This window comes from Chelonoidis abingdonii, unplaced genomic scaffold (genome assembly GCF_003597395.2).
Source record: "Chelonoidis abingdonii isolate Lonesome George unplaced genomic scaffold, CheloAbing_2.0 scaffold0006, whole genome shotgun sequence".
In the NCBI taxonomy this organism is placed as follows: Eukaryota; Metazoa; Chordata; order Testudines; family Testudinidae; genus Chelonoidis; species Chelonoidis abingdonii.
The window spans coordinates 186,724-210,534 of NW_027424267.1; the positions used below are offsets into that span (position 1 = coordinate 186,724).

Sequence of the window (23,811 nt, forward strand, 5' to 3'; positions counted from 1 at the left end):
CTGAGATCATGCATGAATGCCACTGGTGCCATGCTGACTACCTCGATCACATGCAGATTCAGCCCTCAGCACGTTGGCAGCATAGCCTGCGGCTGGGGAGAGGCTGGGCAACCCTGACTTCTCATGAGCTGATGAACTGCTGCAGAGCTGGAGGGGCAGGGAGCAGCAGGGGCTTCCCTCCTTTGCTGTGTGCCCAGAGGGAGGCAGGCCCTGACATTGGTTGCTTGACCGTTCCCGAAGGCTGATCTTTCTGGATGCCTGATTCCCATAAGCATGTCAGGAGGAAGCAGGTGCTTCGGTGGAAATCAGCTGCCTTTCTGTACAGTTACCTGTAGTTCCCTGAGAGCTACCCCTGCGTTTTCACTAGGGAATTCCCTCTTTGGGAGCATTGGTATTGCCCTTGGGTCTGAAGGCCTCATTATATAGCATGGGCTGCCGCAGGGCCAATGCCCATATAGTGGATGGTCCCACGAGAACACACCCTAGCAGACAGAGCTGGGAACGGCTAGTCCATGTCAGCAGCCAGCGCAGAATTGGTCCCTGTGCTCCATTCTCCTGGGCTATGTGGTGCCCAGTTCTAGATGACTCAAGCAATGGAATTTCCACCTCTCCTCGTAGGAGACCATTTCACTGTTTGTTTTTCCTTCGCTCCATCTCATGCCCTCACTCTCTGCAGTGCCCCCTCGGGCAGCCCTCGAACTTCTCTGCTGGTGTGGGGCCTGAGTCAGAGCCAGTGGAAGTTGGCAGCAAGAATCCTATTGAGCTGAGTGGGTTCCTGGTGTAGAAATGCCTCTCGCGGGCCGTTCTCATGCCCTCCCACTCACAGCTCTGGTCGGTGACTTTACAGTGATGGTTGATCCTTCACCTTGCCTCCTCCCTCACTTTCCTTTCCTGGCTGCGTAGCTCTTTGAGATTGCCTGGTGGTGTGGCTGAGGCCAGTATTCTCAGAGCAGCCTCACCGGTGTCCCGTGCTGACAGACTGTTGCCTCCCTGCTTCCGGGCGGCCATGTTGATGTTACCCTGAGCACATTGCAAACCTGCCTCTGCCCACAGTCACTGCCGGGTCTCATGGGCTGCAGCTGCCGCCCTGCTCTGTGCATCAGCCTGTCCCCCCACCCACTGGCCCAGACTGGCCTCTATTTCCTACTTGTGTTTCTAACCTCTCTAAATCCCTCCGCACTATTTCGGCTCTACCCCCAGGTAGTATTGGCCACAGGTGTCATTGATGGTCGCCCTTCCCCCATCTCGGTGCCTTGCGCCGAGCACCATCCTCCTCTGGTTCCCAGTCTGGGGGTCCGGGCTCTTCTCCACGCTTCTGTGAGGTCACTTTCTAGTAAGCACTGGCCAGGTGATGCAGCAAACTCTGCCACACTCCCTTCAACCACTGCTGGTGCCATCACGGCTGCTCAGCACCTCTCGCGAGCCGGCCCTGTCATGGGTGCTCAGGGCAAGTTGCCCTGTAACAAATGCATGTTCCCTGAAGCCCCCTTGCTATGAGAGCTGCCCAGGCAGCCTGATCCCTTCAGTTGCTTTATTTCATTTACAGCTGCCAGCCTCTGGGACAGGGAGCTGCTGTTCCAGCCAGTGGCCTCTCTCATGGCTCACACATTCGTGCGCTGGCCCCAGGCTGTAACCCATCCTGCCAGCTCTGAGCCAGGAGGTCTGTACCTCCTGTCCCCCAGGCAGCGCTGAGACCAGTGCTGCTCACCCAGCAGCCCTTGGAAGCACGTGTGAGGTCTTTGCCCTGGTCCCTCGCTGGAAGAGGCTAGTAGTTACGTTTTCCAAGCCTGCTGCGTGTCCAGGGGGAGCCGCTGACCCGTCCATGCTGCAGGGGGGCAGAGCTTGGGTGTGGTCTGGCAGGGTTTGCACAGTGGATGTCTAGCTGATATGTCTCTCTCCTAGTGGCCCTCGAGCTCCAGTCCATAGAAGCTAGTGCTGAGAGGAAGTTATGGAATCCCATTGCCCTTTGCACCCGGGCGAGGGCCCCTGGCAGTGGGGGTTGGTTGAAGGTCAGAATTCCCCCCCCACCCCTGCTACTGAAACAGCCTGGCCTTCCATTTAGTCTGGATCTCAAGCCTCTGTCCCAGGAGAACCAGGTTTCCCGAGGGTCGTTCTGGCTCTGTGAGGGACACTAGATACACAGGTATTCAAGGAGAGCAGAGTCTGTCATCAGCCTTAATCAATGGCAAGTTCTCGCCATGTGACCAGTGCCCAGAACTCTGCTGGAGAGTGGGAGAGTTCTCCGGGCACCGCCAGCCAGGCCCGCTGCCGTCAGTGGGTGTGGCCATGTTCCTGACTTCCAGGAGAGGAAGCTTTTCACAGAGCCTGGTCCTTCCCAGCAGGTAATCCTGGGAAGCCTGCTGGGCAAGCATGAGACAGCCAATGGCCACAACAGTAGCTAGCCCCCCAGCAGGGTTTCCTGGAAAGTCGTCTCCTCCTGTGTGCTCGGCCGCTGGGCCAGATGCTTATGCCTAGGCTGAGTGGAGTCAGGGGAGGCTGTGGCTGGGTGAAAGGTTTGGCTTTTTCCGTCCCAACATTTCAGGTGAAGAGCATGGAAATGAGCTGCTGGGGAAAGTTTCGCAGGCTCAGGCAGGATGGTTTCCTAGGGTGGGTTTGCTGATGCTTTGGCCAGTTGAGCTGGAAATGTCCCAGCCGGTGTTGTGTCCAGGAAGTCTCTGCTACAGCCATGGGAGATTTCCTGCCCGTTCAGCCTCAGCTGTCCCTTTCTGTGGTTCTCCCTGTAGTTCAGCACCAGCAGTCCCAGGTGCCCTTGTGTGGGAGGGCATTTTAGCAGGAGGTTCTGTCCGTGATGGGGTTTTCTTTCTGTTTGTTTTGCAGAGTAAAGAAGGAGAGATCAAAAAAGCTGGTTCAGACGGTAAGTGACATCGGCTGCATCCTATCTCTTGCCAGTCTTTACTGGGCAGCTGGGTCTCAGGCCAAGGCTGTAGGAGCCCAGAGCAGGTGCCAGGGCCCAGATAGTCTCTGGCAGGGCTTGGTGCAGATTGATGCTAGGCATGCCGCAAAAACCACCCATTGAAAACACGTGCAAGCAGCACTTCCCTCGCTGGGCATTGCAAGCCCTTTTCCCTGCGAGGCCGTGGCCAGTTGAATAGCCTAGGGCCAACCCCATCATTCATTCCTGAACGTCCTACTGACCTGGTCTGCAGTGGGATTTTGTCCCTAAAGTTGCCCTCCCTTGCTCCAGTCACTGCTACGCTGGAGGGGGTAGCGGTGGCAGCAGCAGCGAGATGCTAGGATTGGCTATGGCACCCAGTGGGCACTGGTGTGGTAGCCCTCCTCTAAGACAACATGGTGCTTCAAATAGCAGTGGCTGCCCATGCTAGCGCCCTGGGGAGCTGCACAGCGGAGCAGCAGAGATGAAATGGGAGAGATCCCTTCTGTAAGTGCTGCTCCAGAAGCAGGCTAGGTCCATAGGTGATTCCTCTACCAATCCTCTGGGGTCTAGCTCCGGAGGCAATTCCTGTAGAGGTCTAGGCTCACTCTCGCTACCATCAGCCTCACTGTAGTCTGCCTGCATAGTGCTGGGCAGATCAGCTCTCCAGCTGGACATAGGCAGGAATTCCCCCTTCTCTGCAATAGGCTGACGGCTGTCCGGGAGGGCAGGTTTCCGTGTCCTGACATCTCCAGTACTGGCCAGAGCCAGCATGGCAGTCTCTGGTCCCAGGCAACACGAATTTGGGTTCAAAACTTACTTCTTCTTTTTTTTTTTGATGATTCCAAATGCTTTTGTGTTGGTCAAAAAGGCATTTTTCCACCTTGACCCAGTTAGCTGGAAAAGTGACCAGCTCTCTGGCGAATTGTGTCCTGGGGCTCAAACAGCCAGAAAGGGTGTGAGATCCTGCAGGGCTGCTGCCTGCTAAGGGCCAGAGCTTGCTCCCCTAAAGCCAGGGGCAGAACTCCTTTTGACCTGCCCAGCAACAGGAGCGGGCCCCGAGCAGTCACTTCACCCCGCGAGCCTCAGTTCCCCAACTTCAAACTGGAGCTAATGATACTGAGCTCCTGCGTAAACATGCTTGGAGAGCAAATGCTGAAAAGTGCCAGAGCCGAGCCATGCCAGCCGTGTCTGTAACTTTGTGCCCAGCCAGGGTAAGCCCTAGGGGCAATCGCAATGTGCCAGTCCCTATGGCATTCCCTGCTAGCTCAACATTCCCAAACTGAGCAGCTGGGAACTCCCCTGGTGCAGGAGGAGGCAAGAGTGCAGATAAGAATACACAGGCGAATTTAAAAAGTAGCACATCTGCCAGAGGTGGGAGGGGTCATACGCTGCACTCCAGCCGTGTCAGCCGGGCAGGGGGAAATCCCTGACTCTGCACCATGGCCTGATGTTGTGAGTCTGAACTACCTGCTAGGAGAGCATGCAGCTAGGTGTGACCATGTTGTCACATGGGGCTAGCTCAAGTGCTGTCGCTGCACCGGTCGAATGGCTCTTGCTAAGAAGTAGGGCAAGGTTGGAAGGGAAAGGTTTGTAGTCCATGGAGGGTTTAAGGTGCAGTTCTGCTTTCGGCAGTGCCTGTGTTTGAAAACCCCCAAAGCGCTTCCTTACAGCCCCGATCTGCTCGCCCAGGTCCCAGGCCCAGCTGCTAAGGCAGTGACTCACAAACGTTTGTACTGGTGACCCCTGTCACACAGTAAGCCTCTGAGTTTGACCCCACCCCTTATAAATTAAAAACACTTTTTATATATTTAACATCATTATAAATGCTGGCGGCAAAGTGGGGTTTGGGGTGGAGGTTGACAGCTTGCGACCCCCCCCCCCATGTAATAACCTCATGACCCCGACGGGTCCCAACCTCCAGTTTGAGAGCCCCCGTTCTAAGGGCTTAAGCAGCAAGCTAGGGTGTGTCCGCAAGGGATTGGGGGGGGGGTGAGCTCACTCTAGTGGGGAGTAGCTAGTGGCTGTCTAGTAATACCAGAGCTTGCTGCATCCCAGCTTCTCATATAGACAAGTGCTAAGAGTACGTGTGTCAGTCCAGCAGGCCTGGCCCAGGCACGGGCGGGGCCGCTGGACGCCATTTCCTTTCATGGAGCAAGAACAGAATAGTTTGCTACCCTGGGGGGGGTGTGGGCAGGAGTGGGCCCAGGCTGTGCCCCTTCTCTTTGCAAATCCACTGACGACTGGCGGGGGGGTGGGGATGGGGGGTGGGGAGGAGCGTATGTATGGATTTGGAGAGATGGGGGATGCTGCAGGCTCTTTAGGGCTAGGACCAATGTGTGAGAGGCAAGAGCCTGGCTTGGCTCACATCTAGGGTTGCCAATTCAGACTGAAGCTATTCTGGGAGATTTTTTTTCCCCATCATGTCATTTTCTTAAAATATCCTATTCAGATCTCCCGGCTTGCTTTCAGTAGTCACCGGGAGCTCGATGCTGATTCCAGGAGACCCAGGGCCAAACCTGGAGGGTTGGCAACCCTACTCCCATCCCAGGGGAGCCTGCAGGGACCCTCACGTCCTATGGATAAACAGAGCCAGCTGGCTGTGGGGCTCTGGTGGCCATTAAGCACAAAGCCCATTTCTAGAGGCCTTGTCAGAGCAGGGCAGGCAGTTGCTTTCAGCCCAGCGGCTTCACTGATCCTTCCGTGGGCTCAACCCCACAGGTGTGTGTGTGTGTGTGGGGTGTCACTGGGGTGGGGGTGCGGGGGTGCAGCTTTCAGTGCTGCTCGCTCAATGCGGATGTTTGTGTTTCCAGGAGACATCATGGACAGCGCAGCGGGCTCACCTCCCCTTGTCTTGAAATCTCGCACGCACTCCATGTCCACAGGTAGGTCTCCCCTCGCGGGCGCCTGCCGGCGCTGGGTGGGGGCGGCTGTGGGCACAGGCACGGGCTGTGTGGGCCGAGCAGGGGCAGCACGCTCAGTGCCAGCTGTCCTACTGGGAGCACCAGATGAGGGGTGGGGGGGAGCCTGCCCTGCTAGGTGCAGACAGGTGACACCGTGCCCCGCTCTGCCAGGACAGGCTGGAAGCCCACGCTTGCTCCTGTCATGCACCGCTTCCTGGGACTGTACCCCCAGCTCCCACATGCTGGAGGATGAAAGGCTAAAGCCACCCTTTGGAAAATAGGGTCCCCCCATTCCTCCTCCCCAGCCATGCCCCATGGGGCTGGGTGTGGGCTGCAGCCCGGCCACATTTGTTGGGGACACTCGGCTGATTGCCCCAGGCCAGAGCCCTTAGCTGTGGCCGGGGCTTGGTGTCTGCCCCGTGGGGATGCCTCCTCTGCCTCCGTGTCCCCCTGCCAGACCAACTTGGCTGTGTCGATGGTGCGTGAAACCCGGGAAGGGGCCATCTCACCCAGCACTAGCACTAGAGGCCACAATATTGAAATCTCCCCTCCCAGTAAAGAGGAGTTAAAGACCAGGGCCTGTGAGGCGCCAGTGCAGGCAGCGGGGGGGGAGGTGCGGGCAGGAGCGGGCCCAGGCTGTGCCCCTTCTCTTGGCAAGCGCAGCCTGTGTGTGGAGCGTGTGCTGCCATCCTGCTGGGCAGAGCAGGGGCTATTCCAGCAGGGCAGGGTAATGACTTTCAATGGTGACTGGGTGCTGGAAAGGGAGCTGTGCTTTCCAATGGCTCCAGGCAGCTGGATCTCCCTCCAGCCCCACTCGCGCTGGTTCGTACAGGCTGGCTGGAGCTGGCACGCCCCCAGGCTCCTCCCGGCGGAGTGTGTTCCTCCCGCCGGCTTGTGAGGGGCAGTGCTTCGGAGATGTGAGACTGGTATTACTGGGACAACAGCCTGTACCACTGCCAGGCTGGAACTGGGCCAGGGCATGAAAAGCAGAGCCTGCCTTCCTCTGCTGCCCCACTGAGCCAGGAGTGGGGCCAACTTATGTTTCTCCTTTGCTTTCCCCTTCAGACCCGTCTGCGCAAAGCGGCCCTGCCGACGCAGCGGGCCAAGCTGCGGCCGAGCCCAGCGACGTGTGGCTCTCCTGGAAGGCCCTGGGGAAGCAGCTGAATGCCGAGCTCAAGGGCAAGTGTTCTGAACTCCATTCTTCCCCCAGGCGCTCCTTTGTCGTTCAAGAGCAGAGCAGCCCCACAGAGCAGCAGGTCCGAGAGAGCTGGAGCAGCAGCTTGCCCAAGCCCGGAAGGAGCACGCCTGCCCCTGTGCCAAGGAGAATTAGCAACGCAGGCACTAGCAGGGACAGTGTAGATGCAATCGCTGCAGGTACGGGGCGTAGGGCTGGGGAAACAGGGGCGTCTTGGGGGGGAACGGGGGGGCTCAGTGAAAAATGTAATTCTGCATTCGTTGAGGGCCCGAGTCAGGAAGTTCAGGGAGTAGGAATTGGCTGGGGTGCCAGAGCAGGTAGCGTCATCTGGGATTTTCCTGGGGCCTGCCTGTGCTGCAGGTCAGGCCTGCCCTAAAGCAGAGCCTGAGGCAGTGTGGGACCGAGCAAGCCCTGGGACAGCTGTGGGGGTGAATTAAAAAGTACATGGTTCTAGTGTCTGAGTTTTAGCTCTTGGGGTTCCAGCTCCTGTTCGCAGTACAGAGCTGAGGGCTCCCCGGTAGTGCCCTGCTGCAGGCCCGGCTCAGGATAGCTCCAGTCCCACTCTCTTGGTAAACACAACCCGAGATGTCGGCACATGGACACCTGGCTATGTCCAGTAGCCATCGGGGAGTGGCTGACACAGGGCTAGGATGTGTAGTGTGGCTGACTGGTGTGAGGGAGGCACAGGGTGGTTGACAGAGGGGTGGAGCATGTCTGCACCAGCAGAGGGGAAGCCCACGCCCAAAGGTGCATGAGTGCTGGGTGCGGTTGGGGAGGAGGGGGGTGCCTGTGTTGGGAGTTCCTGGCTCAGGCTGGCATTCCAGCTGGTCCCTGGCTGACTTGCGACTGGGCCCCACCGTGGGTCCACGGCCCATCCTGCTCTGCTTCCAGCAGGCAGGTAACAATCCCTGTTCTCGTTCCAGCTGGGTAGGCAAATGACTTTCCAGCAATAATGTAAATTCTTCCCTTGGCATGTCTGTGGGAGTTGCACCACCACCAAATTGGATCCAGATTCTTCCTGGCCATGGTTCTCTTCTCCCATTGACCTGCCAAGAGGCAGGATGGCCTGTGGGCTTGAGTACTCCTCTTTCCCTGCACCCCCGGCCCCTGGGCTGTGTCTGGGTCTCTCACTTGTTCCAGGCCTTGGGTCGGCCAAGGACAGAGCCCCGTAACTAAAAGGGGACAAGGTTGCGTCCTGCTCCTGCCTCTAACTCCCCCACCTGCCATTCTAACAGTGCCAGGCAGTGCCTACAGGCTGCTTATTCCCCTTCCCTTGCTATGCTCTGGGGCTTGTAGTGCAGAGACAGCTATGGCCCTGGGGAGCTGCCAGCTCGAGCAATGGTAGTGAGGTTGATAGAAGCAGTTGCCCAGGAACCCTGCTGTCTCTCTCCTAGGAGCAGGGCAGCGGAGCTGTGTTGCTCACACATGCAGATTGTTCTCACCCCTGAGCCAGGTAGCTCTCGTGACCTACATTTTAAGCACAGACCAGATGCTGAAGTGTGCTACTCTGGCCTCCTGAGCCAGAAACACTTAACCAGCCGCTGCAGCTTGCCTCAGCGGCAGCATAGAAACAAGGGAGTTCAGTGCTGCTCTGGGCTGCTGGGTTTGGTGGGGCTTCGAGTGCTCAGTTAATTAATAAGGAGCATGATGGGTTGGGTGACTGCTGGCCCATCAGCCGCAGCCTGGGAGCAGAGAGTCCCCTAGGGATACCCGGGCGGCAGTGTCTCTGCACAAGTCCCTCTGCTGGGGCTGGGTGGGCCCTGCAGGGACCACAGACATAAAAAGCAGAACCCTTTCTTGTAGGCCCTGTCCACGCACAGTGCTGGCACTGATTGCAGTAACCGTGGATACAGGGCAGGCCTGTGTGGCCACTTCTACTCCTGTTAAGTGAAGTTAGGTAAATTAACCTGAAACCTGATTTACCAGAACATAAGAACGGCTGTACCGGGTCAGACCAAAGGTCCATCCAGCCCAGTATCCTGTCTACCAACAGTGGCCAATGCCAGGTGGGAGTGAACCTAACAGGCAATGATCAAGTGATCTCTCTCCTGCCATCCATCTCTACCCTCTGACAAACAGAGGCTAGGGACACCATTCCTTACCCATCCTGGCTAACAGCCATTAATGGACGTAACCCCCATGAATTTATCCAGTTCTCTTTTAAACGCTGTTATAGTCCAGCCTTCACAACCTCCTCAGGCAAGGAGTTCCACAGGTTGACTGTGTTCTGTGTTAAGTAGAACTTCCTTTTATTTGTTTTAAACCTGCTGCCCATTAATTTCATTTGGTGACCCCTAGTTCTTGTATTATGGGAATAAGTAAATAACTTTTCCTTATTCACTTTCTCCACATCACTCATGATTTTATATACCTCCATCACATTCCCCCTTAGTCTCCTCTTTTCCAAGCTGAAGAGTCCTAGCCTCTTTAATCTCTCCTCATATGGGACCCTCTCCAAACCCCTAATCATTTTAGTTGCCCTTCTCTGAACCTTTTCTAGTGCTAGAATATCTTTTTTTGAGGTGAGGAGACCACATCTGTATGCAGTATTCGAGATGTGGGCATCCCATGGATTTATATAAGGGCAATAAGATATTCTCAGTCTTATTCAGGTGCCAGTCATGTGTGCAGAGCAGCTGCTGGGCCCTGCAGGCAGCAGGGCTGGGCTCGGTCCCTGGCTGTACGCGGAGTAGACTAGAGTCACGTGTTGCCAGCAGGGACAGTCCAAACCCTTTCGCAGTGGGTGCGTGGGGACTGGCTGGTGGCAGGGTGACTCAGGGCCATGTCCTGCCTCTTTCTCCCTTTGAGTCGGTCCCAGAAAGGCCTCAGCAGCAGCCCTGCCAGCTGGATTCAGTTCTGCTTTGCACACATTGGAGTGTGTGGGTTCCCTAGTTGCTTCCACCCATGTGCAGGGGCAGCTTGTTTATGCAGTTGAAGCGGGCTCAGAGGGGGTTAATGTTTGTGGCACAGCAAAAGGAAAGCCAGGCTGCCATGTTAGTGTGACCCAGGTGGTGAATCCCCCGGAGGGTGGACTGGAAGCAGCGGAGTGACCTAGCAGGCTCCACTAGAGGCAGCTGTTTCTCTGTGACGGTTTCTCCTCTTCTTTTCAGACAATTGCCTGAAACCCAAGCCTCGTCTGAAAAATGTGGCCACCAGGCGTGCCATTTCCGTTCACGAAGAACAGCTCAGGGAGCAGGGCTGCATGGCCACTCTGGAGAGTAAGTGTGGGGAGCGCCTGGGGCCTGAGCTCTTCCTGGCGCAGGTGTGTCCAGGGTGTGCGAGCACCACGTGGGAGCGGCTGCTCGGTCGGCTCCCTACATGAGGATAGGACGAGAAGCAATGGGCTTAAATTGCAGCAAGGGTAGTTTAGGTTCGACATTCTGTCAGGATGATTAAGCACTGGAATAAATTGCCTGGAGAGGTTGTGGAATCTCCATGATTGGAGATTTTTAAGAGCAGGCTGGACAAACACTTGTCAGGGATGGTCTGGATAACATTCAGTCCTGACAGGAGTGCAGGGGATTGGACTAGATGACCCCTCGACTTCCCTTCCAGTTCTACGAGTCTATGGTTCTGACCTGGTGTAATTCGTATGCCGCTAAATGAAACGCTTCTGAACTGGCAGAGGCATGCTGGGCCTGAAACAGAAGGGGCTGATTTTCCCACAGGGTAGCAGTACACATGGGTACCTAGCTGTGTGAATGCAAACTGGAGTAGCTGTGCGCCCCACGGCCCAATGTGCCCCACGGCCCAGCGGAGCATGCACTTCCCCTCTGCCCCCAGGCAGAGTGAGTCATTATGGCAGCAGAGCTGCTATCCACGTGTGTGTGCCTGTGTGCCCAGAGCCAGTATCCCCCGGGAGCAAACAGCTCTGAAATCTGTGCATTTAAAAAAAGGCAAGTCACTCAGCTGCCCTAAGAAACGTGCCAGACCAGGTCTCCAGCCTTGGGAACATTTCGCTTGCGCTCAGGGCAGGGGTTAGGGATGCCGTGGACTGTGGCACAGCAGCAACACTCACTTGGTTTGAAAGTACGCTCTGAAACCTTGCGCGTGTAACCCATGTGCCTAATAGGGAGATCTCTCTTTAAGAGACCCACTGGGGGAGGCAGGAGTGAGCTGTGTCTGTGTCATTATTTTTTTTTCTTCCAGTCAGGAACATTTTCTTTATTTACATATAGAAAACATTTCCCCCAAGCACAGAATCATAGAATGGCAGGGTTGGAAGGGACCTCAGCAGGTATCTAGTCCAACCACTTGCTCAAAGCAGGACCAATCCCCATTTAAATCATCCCAGACAGGGCTTGGTCAAGCCGGGCCTTAAAAACCTTGAAGAAAGGAGAGTCCACCACCTCCCTAGGTAACCCATTCCAGTGCTTCACCACCCTCCTAGGGAAATAGTGTTTCCTTATATCCAACCTAAACCTCCCCCACTGCAACTTGAGAACTCCTTGTTCTGTCATCGGCCACCACTGAAAACAGTCTAGATCCATCCTCTTTGGAACCCTCTTTTAGGTAGTTGAAAGGAGCTATCAAATGCCCCCTCATTCTTCTCTTCTGCAGACTAAACAATCCCAGTTCCCTCAGCCTCTGCTCATAAGTCATGTGCTCCAGCCCCCTAATCATTTTTGTTGGCCTCCACTGGACTCTTTCCAATTTTTCTACATCCTTCTTGTAGTGTGGGGCACAAAACTGGACACAGTACTCCAGATGAGGCCTCAGTAATGTCGAATAGAGGGGAATGATCCCGTCCCTCGATCTGCTGGCAATGCCCCTACTTATACAGTCCAAAATGCCGTTAGCCTTCTTGGCAACAAGGGCACACTGTTGACTCATATCCAGCTTCTCATCCACTGTAACCCTAGGTCCTTTTCTGCAGAACTGCTGCCTAGCCATTTGGTCCCTAGTCTGTAGCAGTGCATGGATTCTTCCGTCCTAAGTGCAGGACTCTGCACTTGTCCTTGTTGAACCTCATCAGTTTCTTTTGGCCCAATCTCTAATTTGTCTAGGTCCCTCTGTATCCTATCCCTACCCTCCAGCATATCTACCACTCCTCCCAGTTTAGTGTCATCTGCAAACTTGCTGAGAGTGCAGTCCACGCCATCCTCCAGATCATTAATGAAGATATTGAACAAAACTGGCCCCAGGACCGACCCTTGGGGCACTGCGCTTGATACCGGCTGCCAACTAGACATGGAGCCATTGATCACTACCGTTGAGCCCGACGATCTAGCCAGCTTTCTATCCACCTTATAGTCCATTCATCCAGCCCATACTTCTTTAACTTGCTGGCAAGAATACTGTGGGAGACCGTATCAAAAGCTTTGCTAAAGTCAAGGAATAACACATCCACTGCTTTCCCCTCATCCACAGAGCCAGTTATCTCCTCATAGAAGGCAATTAGGTTAGTCAGGCATGACTTGCCCTTGGTGAATCCATGCTGACTGTTCCTGATCACTTTCCTCTCCTCTAAGTGCTTCAGAATTGATTCCTTGAGGACCTGCTCCATGATTTTTCCAGGGGACTGAGGTGAGGCTGACTGGCCTGTAGTTCCCCAGATCCTCCTCCTTCCCTTTTTTAAAGATGGGCACTACATTAGCCTTTTTCCAGTCATCTGGGACCTCCCCCATTGCCATGAGTTTTCAAAGATAATGGCCAATGGCTCTGCAATCACATCCGCCAACTCCTTTAGCACCCTCGGATGCAGCGCATCCTGCCCCATGGACTTGTGCTCAATCCAGCTTTTCTAAATAGTCCCGAACCACTTCTTTCTCCACAGAGGGCTGGTCACCTCCTCCCCATGCTGTGCTGCCCAGTGCAGTAGTCTGGGAGCTGACCTTGTTTGTGAAGACAGAGGCAAAAAAAGCATTGAGTACATTAGCTTTTTTCCACATCCTCTGTCACTAGGTTGCCTCCCTCATTCAGTAAGGGCCCACACTTTCCTTGACTTTCTTCTTGTTGCTAACATACCTGAAGAAAACCCTCTCTTGTTACTCTTAACATCTCTTGCTAGCTGCAACTCCAAGTGTGATTTGGCCTCCTGATTTCACTCCTGCATGCCTGAGCAATATTTTTATACTCCTCCCTGGTCATTTGTCCAATCTTCCACTTCTTGTAAGCTCTTTTTTGTTTAAGATCAGCAAGGATTTCACTGTTAAGCCAAGCTGGTCACCTGCCATATTTACTATTCTTTCTACACATCGGGATGGTTTGTTCCTGCAACCTCAATAAGGATTCTTTAAAATACAGCCAGCTCTTCCTGGACTCCCTTTCCCCTCATGTTATTCTCCCAGGGGATCCTGCCCATCAGTTCCCTGAGGAGTCAAAGTCTGCTTTTCTGAAGTCCAGGGTCCGTATTCTGCCAGCTGCTCCTTTCTTCCTGTTGTCAGGATCCTGAACTCGACCATCTCATGGTCACTGCCTCCCAGGTTCCCATCCACTTTTTGCTTCCGCCTACTAATTCTTCCCCTTTTGTGAGCAGCAAGTCAAGAAGCTCTGCCCCTAGTTGGTTCCTCCAGCACTTGACCACAGGAAATTGTCCCCTACACTTTCCAAAACTTCCTGGATTGGTCTGTGCACCGCTGTATTGCCTCCAGCAGATATCAGGAGTGATTGAAGTCTCCCATGAGAACCAGGGCCTGTGATCTAGTAACTTCTGCTAGTTGCGGAAAAAGCCTCATCCACCTCATCCCCCTGGTCTGGTGGTCTATAGCAGACTCCCATCACGACATCGCCTTGTTGCTCACACTTCTAAACTTAATCCAGAGACTCTCAGGTTTTTCTGCAGTTTCATAAGTTTATATCCATCCATGACAGTGCTCCAGTCATGTGAGTTATCCCACCAAGTCGCTGTTATTCCAGTCACATCATAGTTCCTTGACTGTGCCAGGACGTCCAGTTCTACCTGCTTGTTTCCCAGGCTTCTTGCATTTGTGTATAGGCACTTAAGATAACTTGCCGATTCTCCCGCTTTCTCGGTCTGGGACAGGAGTCCTCCCCTCTTGCACTCTCCTGCTCCTGCTTCCTCCCGGTATCCCATTTCCCCACTTACCTCAGGGCTTGGGTCTCCTTCCCCCGGTGAACATCATTGTTGCTAGGCAGATTAAGCACTCCACATCCTGGAACTGGGTGTGTGGTTTTGGGTCTGCTCCCATAGGTTCCCTGTTGATGGGGTCACACTCCCAGAGGGTGAGCAGTTGTAACCTTTGGGTGGGCTAGAGTTCACATCATTACCCTTCTCCAGTGCCTACAAAAAACCCAACTCCCATAGAAAGTAGCTGGAGACCCAGAGTTCAGTCTCTAATGGGGTGACCAGATGTGAGGGAGAAAATATCGGGACACATGGGGGGGTCCGCCAGTTGGAATCCAGGCAGACTCTTCCTCTGCTGAAATCCCTGTTAGCCACTCAGCTGACTGATTAACCAACCACTCAGTTACCTGTACAGAGTTAAAGAAAACCCTGTTACAAGAAAATACAAAACTCAGACTAGCAAATAGAAATGACTCTTTCCCCGTTATCGCATTTAAAGAACAGTTGGTGATTCAGACTAGTTGAGATAATGTAACTAGAACAGTTTGGCTAAAATCAAAATAATATTCAAAGCGTACAAATTAAAATAGAAGTGATTTTCCCTCGCAGTTTCCCTGGGCTATATTAGCATTGGCCAGGTTTCCCGGTTAGAGGGTTCACAATATCACTAACCTGCTGCAAAATGTTTCAGAGCAGTGGTTCTAACGTTTGTACTGGTGACCCCTTCACACAGCAGCCTCTGAGTGCGACCCCCACCCCTTATACATTAAAAACACTTTTGATATATTTATCATTATAAATGCTGGACACAAAGTGGATTTGGGGTGGAGGCTGACAGTTCGTGGACCTCCCCCCCCCAACCATGTAATAACTTCACGACCCCCTGAAGGGTCCCAACCCCCCATGTGAGAACCCCTGCTTCAGAGTTTGGGACAGCAGCCTGCTTCCTGCCCCTGGGCGCAGCTTCTCCTGACTCCCCCAGGGCACCTGGCCTACTGCAAAGCACCTGCCCTGACTGCTCGCCCTCAGGGAGTCTGACCCCAGCAACAGGGACCAGGCCCAAATCTACTACACCCAATTCCAGAAGCTTCTGGATCTGGACTGCTTAATCTGCCTAGCAACAATGACCCAGACACAGCTCACTCCTACCCCCCCCCCCACTTTAAAGAGATATCTCCCTATTAGGCACATGGGTTACACACGCACACTCACCCCGCTGGGGATATCAGTTGGCAGCTCCTTCATGGGGCCGTGAGCATGGGCGTGTACTTGGTCCTGGACACCTGCCCCTTTTGCGGCATGGGGGAAACCCTGGTGCACATTTACCTGGAGTACGCCAGGCTGCAGCCCCTATTCCGGCTCCTCACAAATATTTTGTTAAGATTTTGGTTGCACTTTTCCCCTCACCTTTTTATCGATGCACTCCCCATCCGTGGCCCCACCAAGTCATGGGACCTCCTGGTCAACCTCCTCCTGGGCCTGGCTAAAACAGCCATCTACGCAACCAGGGAGAGGAGCTTGGTCGACAGGGTTTCCTGCAACTGTGGGGCCTATTTCCGATTCTCCATCCGTTCACGCATCCGGGCAGAGTTCCTCTGGGCAGCGTCCGCTGGTTCCCTTGACGCCTTCGAGGAGCAGTGGGCGCTGTCGGGGTTCTCTGCTCAGTGCCCCCGTCAGGCTCCCTTCGTTTGACCCTTTGATCTCACTCCTGTCCCTGTTATCTCATTAGTTGTCCCCTGGAACTATTTGGTTTCCAGGCCCTGTGGATCCTTCCCTTAGGCTGGGGGAAGGGTCCTTTAGCAGTGGGTGGGCTCTGCCCACTTCCTTGTTCCCCATAGGAACAATAACCCCAACACAACTCACTCCTACCCCCCATTTTAAAGAGGTAGCTCCCTATTAGGCACATGGGTTACACGCGCACACACACACCCCTTCAAGCCTGCCAGACTCTGCCTGTGAGCTCCAAGAAGGGGATGGAGCCAACTTCCAATAGAGATGGTCTAGGCTCTTGCACAGGACCTGTTCCCCACCAGTGCCACCTCCCAAGCTGGTAACGTTACACTGCTTGCGTTTCCTCCAGGTGTAAAAATCCCCCTGCGCCTGCAGCGCTCACCAGTCCTGAAGCGGAAGCCTAAGCTCAACTCTGTGGTGGACGTGGCGGGGAGCAGCACGCCCAGCGCCCCAGCAGCACTGCAGGGTAAGGATGGGCTAACCTACAGCCTGGGCATGGCACTTGCGCCAACTCAGAGCCCTTTCCCCTTCGGCATTGCCCCGGCACCTCCTGCTGGTGCAAAAAAGGGGCTGGCGTTTGCCTGGCCTCCCCCCAGGCCCAGTCCACTCCTCTTCCCTACACCTGCGTGCTGCCCTGGGCCTGATCCTGCTCTCACCCCATCTCATGTAAGGTGGGCATGGCCACCCTGAGGCCAGTGCATTTACACTGGTGTAAAGGGAGAGAATCTGGCCCTACGGGGACAGGTCCACAGAGGCTAAAGCAACCAGTCAGGCCCCTCCCCTCTGACTGAGCTGCGGGTCCCTTTGTCGCCCTACGGAGGCACCTTTAGTCAGGGGTGGCTCTAGACATTTCGCCGCCCCAAGCAGGTGGTGGACCACCGGAGCCACGGGACCAGCAGACCCTTCGCAGGCATGCCTGCGGGAGGTCCACCGGAGCCGCCTGCCGCCCTCCCAGCGACCGGCAGAGCGCCCCCCGTAACATGCCACCCCAAGCACGCGCTTGGCGTGCTGGGGCCTGGAGCCGCCCCTGCCTTTAGTAATGCTGTTGTGACCCTCGCTAATGGCGTGTTTGTGGCCCCTTCCCCAGACACGCTGCCACAGGACGAGCACAGGGCCACAGCTGAACTGCAGGGGGAGCAGCCGCAAGCCATGGAACCACTGGTTGAAAATGCACCGAACAGCCATACACCAAAGAGCAGCGGCTCCAGGCCTGCCAGCAGCCCCCCAGGGACAATGAGTTAGTGCGGCCCGCTGTCATTTCCAATAAAACACTGCGACGTGGTGCAGGCTGAAGGGTTATGATTTGCAACAGCAGCTCAAGCACCTGTGGGGAGATGGGAGAGGAGGCCCCCTGCCTGTTCCCCCACCCTTCGCCGCTCCCAGGTGTAGAACGCCAGGGCTTCCTATGGAAACAAGGACAGACCGGGGCCTGCTAACAAACGCTTCCTGAACGATCTACAAGAGGACCCCCTTTCCAGCTCCCACTACCCTCCGGTGGTCTCATATTGCGCCCAGCTGGCTTTACACAAGCTCCAGTTGGCTAAAACCGAGCTGCCAAAAGCCAGTAGCTGAGTTTGCCACCAGCCTAAGCTTTTCCTGGAGCATGTGGCTCTTTGGATGCATGCACAGCTATTAAGTATGCAGCAATAGCAGGCGTGGGCCAGTGGCTTGGGCGTGTTTGCCATACATGGGGACTTGCCTTGCATTGTACAGCCCCGGAGCAACAAGGCTGCGCAATGCTGAATTAGGTGATTTGCAGGGAGGGTGTGGCACTCGCATCCAAACCTACTTAGTACAGAACAATCTGCCTCTTCTGGGGGCCAGAATGGGTCGTTCCCCTCCAACCATTAGTCTGGGTGCAGACCGTCAGCTTGGTTTAACCTGTCTGCATGATCCTGCCGTTCTTACTCAAGCAGATCCTCTGGTGCCAGCAACAGGAGTTTGGGCTGAAGGCACAGGCCTCGTGCTCTGTGCATGCTGGCCCTGCGTTCTGTGCTGCTCCATCGTGGCAGGCTGGAAAGTCTGTGGCACCACTCAGTCAGTTGAAAAAACAAATCTGGAGGGTTTGATTAAAATGTGAACATGACTAATCGAAGCAGTGCAGCTCCCTGGGGTGTTGCTTCTGCTGGTGCATTTATTTCAGGCTGCTCCATCATTTCAGTGTGCTGCAGAACTGGGTACTGAAACTGGGAAGCCAGCAGCAGGTTTAAGGCAGCTGGACAAGGCGTGGGGGTGGGGGTTGATATGCACAGGAACTTAGTGTTTGCTAAGGTGAGCTGCTGGGGGGCTTTGATGTCATCAAGCTGCTGTCATCAAGCTGCTGTGAAGAATGGAGCAGTTCAGACCTGTCGTGCTCCTGGTTCAGCCTGGCTGCAGCCTTTATGGGTCAGTCACATTTGGGTCTTGGGTGAGGTTTTTGTCACCAGCACAAGGGCTAGAATCTATTTAATTTAATTGAAAGAGTCTGGAGCAAAATTCTGCAGTCAGAAATACAAGTGATTCTGTCCCCAGGCTCGCAGCCAAAGGCAGTGGTCCCCAAACTTTTTACATCATTCCCCCGCCCCCCGTCCATGTGGTCCCCCGAGCCACGGTCTGAGCTGGGGGTGGGGGTAGCAATCAGGGCTGCTGCCAGGTCCAGCGGTGCAGCCGGGCTGGGAGCCAGGGGCTGAGACCAGAGCTACAGCTAGGGGTGGAGGTGGGGCATTCCCTCTCTGCTTCCTCCACACCTCTCCCTCCCCTAGTTTGGGAACCACTATCCTAAGGCAACAAAACTTCCCTTAGCCCTATTTCCCATCCACTACTGTCCCCACCCCTCTGACAGACAATACCTGACCGTAGCTCAACTAGGCCCACATAAGGCAGAGCGAATGGCATCGTCTCCCTCCGGCTCGGCAGCATGCCCCCTGCCGCACCTGACGTGTGCAAGGGGAGGATGAGGATATTCTAGCAGAGCCATGTATTTAAAAATAGACACATTTTATTTTTCATTTCCAAAGCATAAACCATATGAAATATTTTGTAACAAACGGAGCAGGAATCTAACCAAACTAAGCATTAAAAGACCAAACTACTGCTTTGACTCCAGAGTTGCAATTGGTAGAGGGGTGTGCTGCTGCGGATAAGGAACGCTACCACAGCGCCTTCCTCACCTCTGCTATAATAGGGAACTCCTCTGGGGGAGGTCTGGGGCATTAGCCCAGTTAAGGGCTGCTGCAGGTTGTAAGGAGCTGTCACAAGCCCCTTACTCACAGGTGCTCTGCGTGTGCTGTGGTAGTTGCCTGCTCCTATCCCAGATCGTTGCATTCCTTGACAAACAACAGACAGGGCTGGTGTGTGCGACAGGCAGAGCGCTGAAGGGCGTTGCTTTCCAGCTGGGGTTTAACGTGCTGAAGAGGTGAGTGTAAGGAGAAGGGAGAGCAGAATATCCCACAGCAAGGTATCCAGCTGCCAGGATGACTTGTGTCTACTCAATGTTCCCTACACCAGCCCTTCTCCGTGGAGCACAGGAAAAAACCCAGTTGCCCCTCACAGCCAAACAGGAGATTCAGTCTCTGTGTCACTCTGTACCAATGAAAGCTCCTGCATGCTGCTTCCATGCAGCAGCCACAGTCCTTCGGCTGCCCCCACCCTGGCAGGGGACTCCCAGCATATGCCACTGTAGCTATTCCAAGAGGCTGGGCAGGAGGCGTTGGGACTGGGAGTGCCTTTTGGGTAACTTGAGTGCCAAGAGACCTTCCTTTTGGCCCCCGAGGGCCTACTCTGCATGGATATCGAGTCACACCGTTCCATGCTCGTCCCTTCGGGTAAGCCGTGAACAAGAACAGGAGAACCTATGTACAGCACACCGGAACTCCACCAGGGCCTTTGCTCAGGGCTGCTCAGCTTTGGTGATCACCCAGCAGGCCCATCGCAGCATGGCCTTCGAGATCCTGTGAACCAAAACATGAGCGCGAGTGAGAACGGTACGGTCGCTCTGCAACTGCGGGGCCTAGCTGCTGCAGGGCTCAGCTGCCATCCAGAACGATGATATATTCTGCCGAGGGAGATCCCCAGAGCAGCTGTGCTCCACACAGCAGTGACTGGTGGTCCCCAAAGTGGCTGGACATGTGCTGCTGCTTCTCTGTAGCTGCTTTGACAAGGGTCTAAGCGCTCATTGCCAAGGGCTGTAAGAGCAGCTCAAGCCAGGAGTCAGCCTGGCTGCCTTTACTAGAGCTGGCCAGGAGCTGGGACGCCAGCCGGCAGGGAGGGGAGAAGGGAACAAGGGACTGAGTAGGTCCAGGGTGGAAGGGAGGCAGTGGGCAGGGGAACACTGCAGGTGGGAGGAATTAAGCTGTGTACTGAAGAGCCCAATCCAGAGTGATTAGCTTTCTCAGTGAGGCAACACGGGGTAGAGCTCCGGTTCCACGCCCCGCAGGCGAGCACGGCCGTACTTGCCACCAAGAGGGGAGAGGGCCAGGAGTCAATCTCTGGATTACAGGCTGAGCCACACTGGCTTGGTTTGAGAGCCTAGCGAAGCAGTGAGGATGCAGCGTCAGTCACTGCATGACCAGAGACCCACCGGTTGTTTGTAGGGGCTACGCAAATGCCACATCCTGACAGCAGCACGGCACTGCGGCCCAAGCTGTTATCAGAGGGAGCTGGCAGACGGGAGTGAAATCTAAGGGGGACTGACGCAGCTCTCTCCTCCAGCTGTACCGGCAGTAGGGTCTCTGGAGCCGTGCCGATGCTTTGGACAGGATACAGAGCGGCTTATGGGGGGAGTTCATTTTTGCTCTCATTTTAAATAAGGTGCAAAGGGAATTTGAGAAGCCACTTAGCTGGGGTGTGCCCAGTCTGGGAGACCCATGCAACACACTGACCTGGTGGAGTTCACTCGGGCACAGAGATCCGGCGTTGGGGCCTTGTAAGTGTATTGAAGTGGGGTTGTTTTCACATACTTCTGGAGGGAAGGAAAACAATTCAGCTCAATCGGTATTAAACATTACAGCTGAAAAACATCCCCAGCCCCTGCAGGGCTCCGGACGTAGATCTCCTGGCTCAGAGAAGCTGGTTTCATGCACATTTAACCCTGTGGAACCACAGCACTAGATGTCCCCAGGGGAAGGACAAGAGCTCTGGGCAAGCCAGCAGGCAGGAGTGGGGGATTCTCTTGGAAATCTGAGTTACCCTGAGTGCTTGGCATAGCCGCTGGAGCAGAAAAGCCTCTTGAATAGAAAACCAACCTTAAGGAAGAGTTCTCCTGAAAACAATGAATGAATCCCTTCTGAGGGGCCTGTGCTGTAAGATTTGAGCCTAATTCAGCAAGTGCAGAGCAATGGCAGGCCTCTCTCACACGTTACGGGGTTAGTTACTAGGGAGCTGGAGGATTTCATAGAATATCAGGGTTGGAAAGGACCTCAGAGGTATCTAGTCCAACCCCCCTGCTCAAAGCAGGACCAATCCCCAGACAGATTTTACACCACGTCCCCAAGTGCCCCTCAGGGCTGAAACTTACAAACCCTGGGTTAGCAGGCACAATGCTCAAACAATTGAAGCTATCCTCCCCAGGTGTTTTTAGGATCCAGTCCCATCTGGGAACCCAGGAGATGGCTGTAGCAAGTGCTGAGTTGGTCTCTGTACTCGCACCTTGCTCTGACTGGCTCCTCCAAACTCCCTGCTGCATGTGGCTTCAGCTCCCTTTCCACTGCCTCCATCATCACAACGCTCTTCCCACCATGGACACGGTGTCTACTGTTTGGCACAGGAACAATGGCTGCTATGAGAAGTGCCTGGCAGAGGGCAGTCGCCTTGGCAGACTGGGCTGCCATCAGACCCCTTGCCCCTGGAGCAGGGACTGGCTGCAGGGGGCAGAAAGCTCAGGTTCCACCCTCCCTTTTTCCAGCTGGAAGGTGGGCTTGGGGCCCGGAGAATGGGAGTTACATGAACATAAGAACTGCTGACCGGGCAGACCAAGGGTCCATCTAGCCCCAGATCTGTCCTAACCGACAGTGGCCTATGCCAGGTGCCCCAGAGGGAGTGAACTAACAGGCAATGATCAGTGATCTCTCTCCTGTCCATCCCATCTCCATCCTCTTGACAAACAGAGGCTAGGGACACCATTCCTTAACCCATGGCCTGGCTAATAGCCATTAATGGACTACCACCATGAATATAATACAGTTTTCTCTTTTAAATTTGCTTTATAGTCCAGCCTTCTCACAACCTCCCTCAGAGCCTTCACACCTCCTCAGATGTAGGACACAAAGACGAAAACTAGAAAGACAACGACCCTGTGAATCTTTACCTGTCTGGGCTCTTGTCTGGCCTGAACCCAGACGCAGCCATACTCCTGACTGCTGCTCTCTCACTCCCCCTTCCTGGTAGCCCCTCCGGGTCCCTGGGCAGTGCAGGCTCCTGAGCTGGCCCGGCCTGCTCCAGCCTGCTCTTCTTAGCTCTCTGAGCACTCACCAACTCCACACCTGGGTTCTGGCCCACTACACTGGCGTCCATGCAGCGTTCATCCCCCATGGGCACATCCACATGGGGAGGTTTCCTCTGTGCTCTCTGATGGGTTTTCCCTGGGTTGGGCAAAACCTCGCCGTGGGCCTTACCGTCATCCACCAGCAGCTTTCTCTTCATCACCCTGTGCTGCCTGCTCCTGGACAGATCTTTTCCCCCAGCTCCGCCCCCCAGCTCAGTGTCCCATTCAGAGCTTGCCAGACCGCTGTTCTCCACTTGTGGGAGAGAAGCCTCGTCACCGAGATCAGCCTGCCCTCCATTTGCAGGGGGTGCTGCTCTGCTGTTGATGCTGCCCCAAATGGGAAGAGCAGGAGAGAAAGGGCACAGATGGGCTTGGAAAGCTCCAGATGGCTGGCCGCACGGGAGGTCATGGCTGGCATCAGGGTGTTTATCCACATCAGGCACCCTCTGGAACATGGCAGCAGCTGTTCCTCGACTGGCAGCCTCTGGGGGACATGTACTGCTGAAGGACAGCAGTGATGGGGATACAGTCTCCACTGGTTCATCCTGGGCTAAGCTACAAGGGGACTGCTGGCAAGAAGGCTCCAAGAAATCTGGAGTGTTGCTGTCAGGCTGCGTGATGGCCACTTCCTCTGTGGAGTTGGGCAGCTGGGCCTCCTGTGTGCTTGGCAGGCTGGGCTGGATAATGGACTTCTCTGACAAAAGAGAATAAAACACAACTTTCCCCATGGAAGAGGGCAGGAGACAGCAGCACAGGCAGAGCCTGTCCCACCTGCCGGGGCTGAGAAGGCAGCTGGGGAAGGACAATTCCAAAGGGGAACTATCCAGAGGGGCCAAAGATAGCAAAGCTGGCAGGAGAAGGTTCTGCCACAGCAACCCTTGGCTATCGGAGGTGCCCTCCAAGTGTCTTATCCTGGTTCTACTGGGCATTCTCTCCTCTGTGCTGACTGGCTGTTTGCGTCAGAGTCTCTGCCTGCCGTACAGGCTGCCCCACCTGTCCGACCCCCTCTATGTCCCCTCTCCCTTCTGGTGTTTTTCCATTTAGCTGATCCCATCCCAAACCAACCCCTCCCAGAACAATGAAACCAAACGCAAGTGGCAAGCTACTACAGCTTCCGTCACTGATCTCATTGTTACACGCTGTCTGTTATCCTCCGTCCTCCAGCCTGTAACTGTCTATACAGCACCTAGCACAATGCGTCCGACGAAGTGGGGAGTCACCCACGAAAGCTCATGCTCCAAACTTCTGTTAGTCTATAAGGTGCCACAGGACTCTCTGCTGCTAGCACAACAGGGTATCTCCGGTGCCCCTATGCACGACCATGATACAGGGACCACCAATACTGTGCAAGGGCAAATCAGCCCTTTATGGGGGAGATAAGGTCTATCACCCTTGGTGCATGCAAGTGGATGGACTGGCAAATGCAATCACACGCACAAACAGGCACCTGAATGTATCAAAGAGATCCAGGCTGCACCTTCCTGAAAACCATCCCCATCCCCCACATGTACACACAGCATGGGCCTCGTTTTAAGAGCTGTGTGTGCAAAAGTGAGTGTGCAATTTGAAGTGTGATGGTGGTAACAAGGCTTACAAGTTGCG

At 54.9% G+C, this 23,811-nt stretch overlaps 2 protein-coding genes and 1 long non-coding RNA gene across 4 annotated transcripts in view; 1 reads left to right on the forward strand and 2 right to left on the reverse strand.

Annotated features, from left to right (window-relative positions):
* Positions 1–17,028, forward strand: part of CARMIL2 (capping protein regulator and myosin 1 linker 2) — a 123,930-nt gene extending 106,902 nt beyond the window's left edge. The window contains exons 35-40 of one of the 2 annotated variants that reach the window (XM_075061316.1): positions 2,839–2,875; positions 5,707–5,778; positions 6,862–7,170; positions 10,102–10,209; positions 16,099–16,215; positions 16,837–17,028. In XM_075061316.1, the coding sequence (XP_074917417.1) occupies positions 2,839–2,875; positions 5,707–5,778; positions 6,862–7,170; positions 10,102–10,209; positions 16,099–16,215; positions 16,837–16,991 (798 nt within the window). In that variant the 3' untranslated portion in view covers positions 16,992–17,028. Of the gene's footprint in view, positions 1–2,838; positions 2,876–5,706; positions 5,779–6,861; positions 7,171–10,101; positions 10,210–16,098; positions 16,521–16,836 lie in introns of those variants that run through there. The other variant, XM_075061315.1, reaches the window with a different exon arrangement.
* Positions 17,029–18,708: 1,680 nt separating this feature from the next.
* LOC116814605 (uncharacterized) lies at positions 18,709–20,696 on the reverse strand. Its single transcript, XR_012654932.1, has 2 exons — positions 20,609–20,696; positions 18,709–19,678 (listed from the first exon to the last, which is right to left on the reverse strand). It is a non-coding gene; the product is annotated as an uncharacterized LOC116814605 (long non-coding RNA).
* Positions 20,697–22,028: 1,332 nt separating this feature from the next.
* Positions 22,029–23,811, reverse strand: part of ACD (ACD shelterin complex subunit and telomerase recruitment factor) — a 34,217-nt gene continuing 32,434 nt past the window's right edge. Inside the window, exon 13 of the mRNA XM_075061318.1 lies at positions 22,029–22,903. Within this exon, the coding sequence (XP_074917419.1) occupies positions 22,029–22,903 (875 nt within the window). The remainder of the gene's footprint in view (positions 22,904–23,811) is intronic.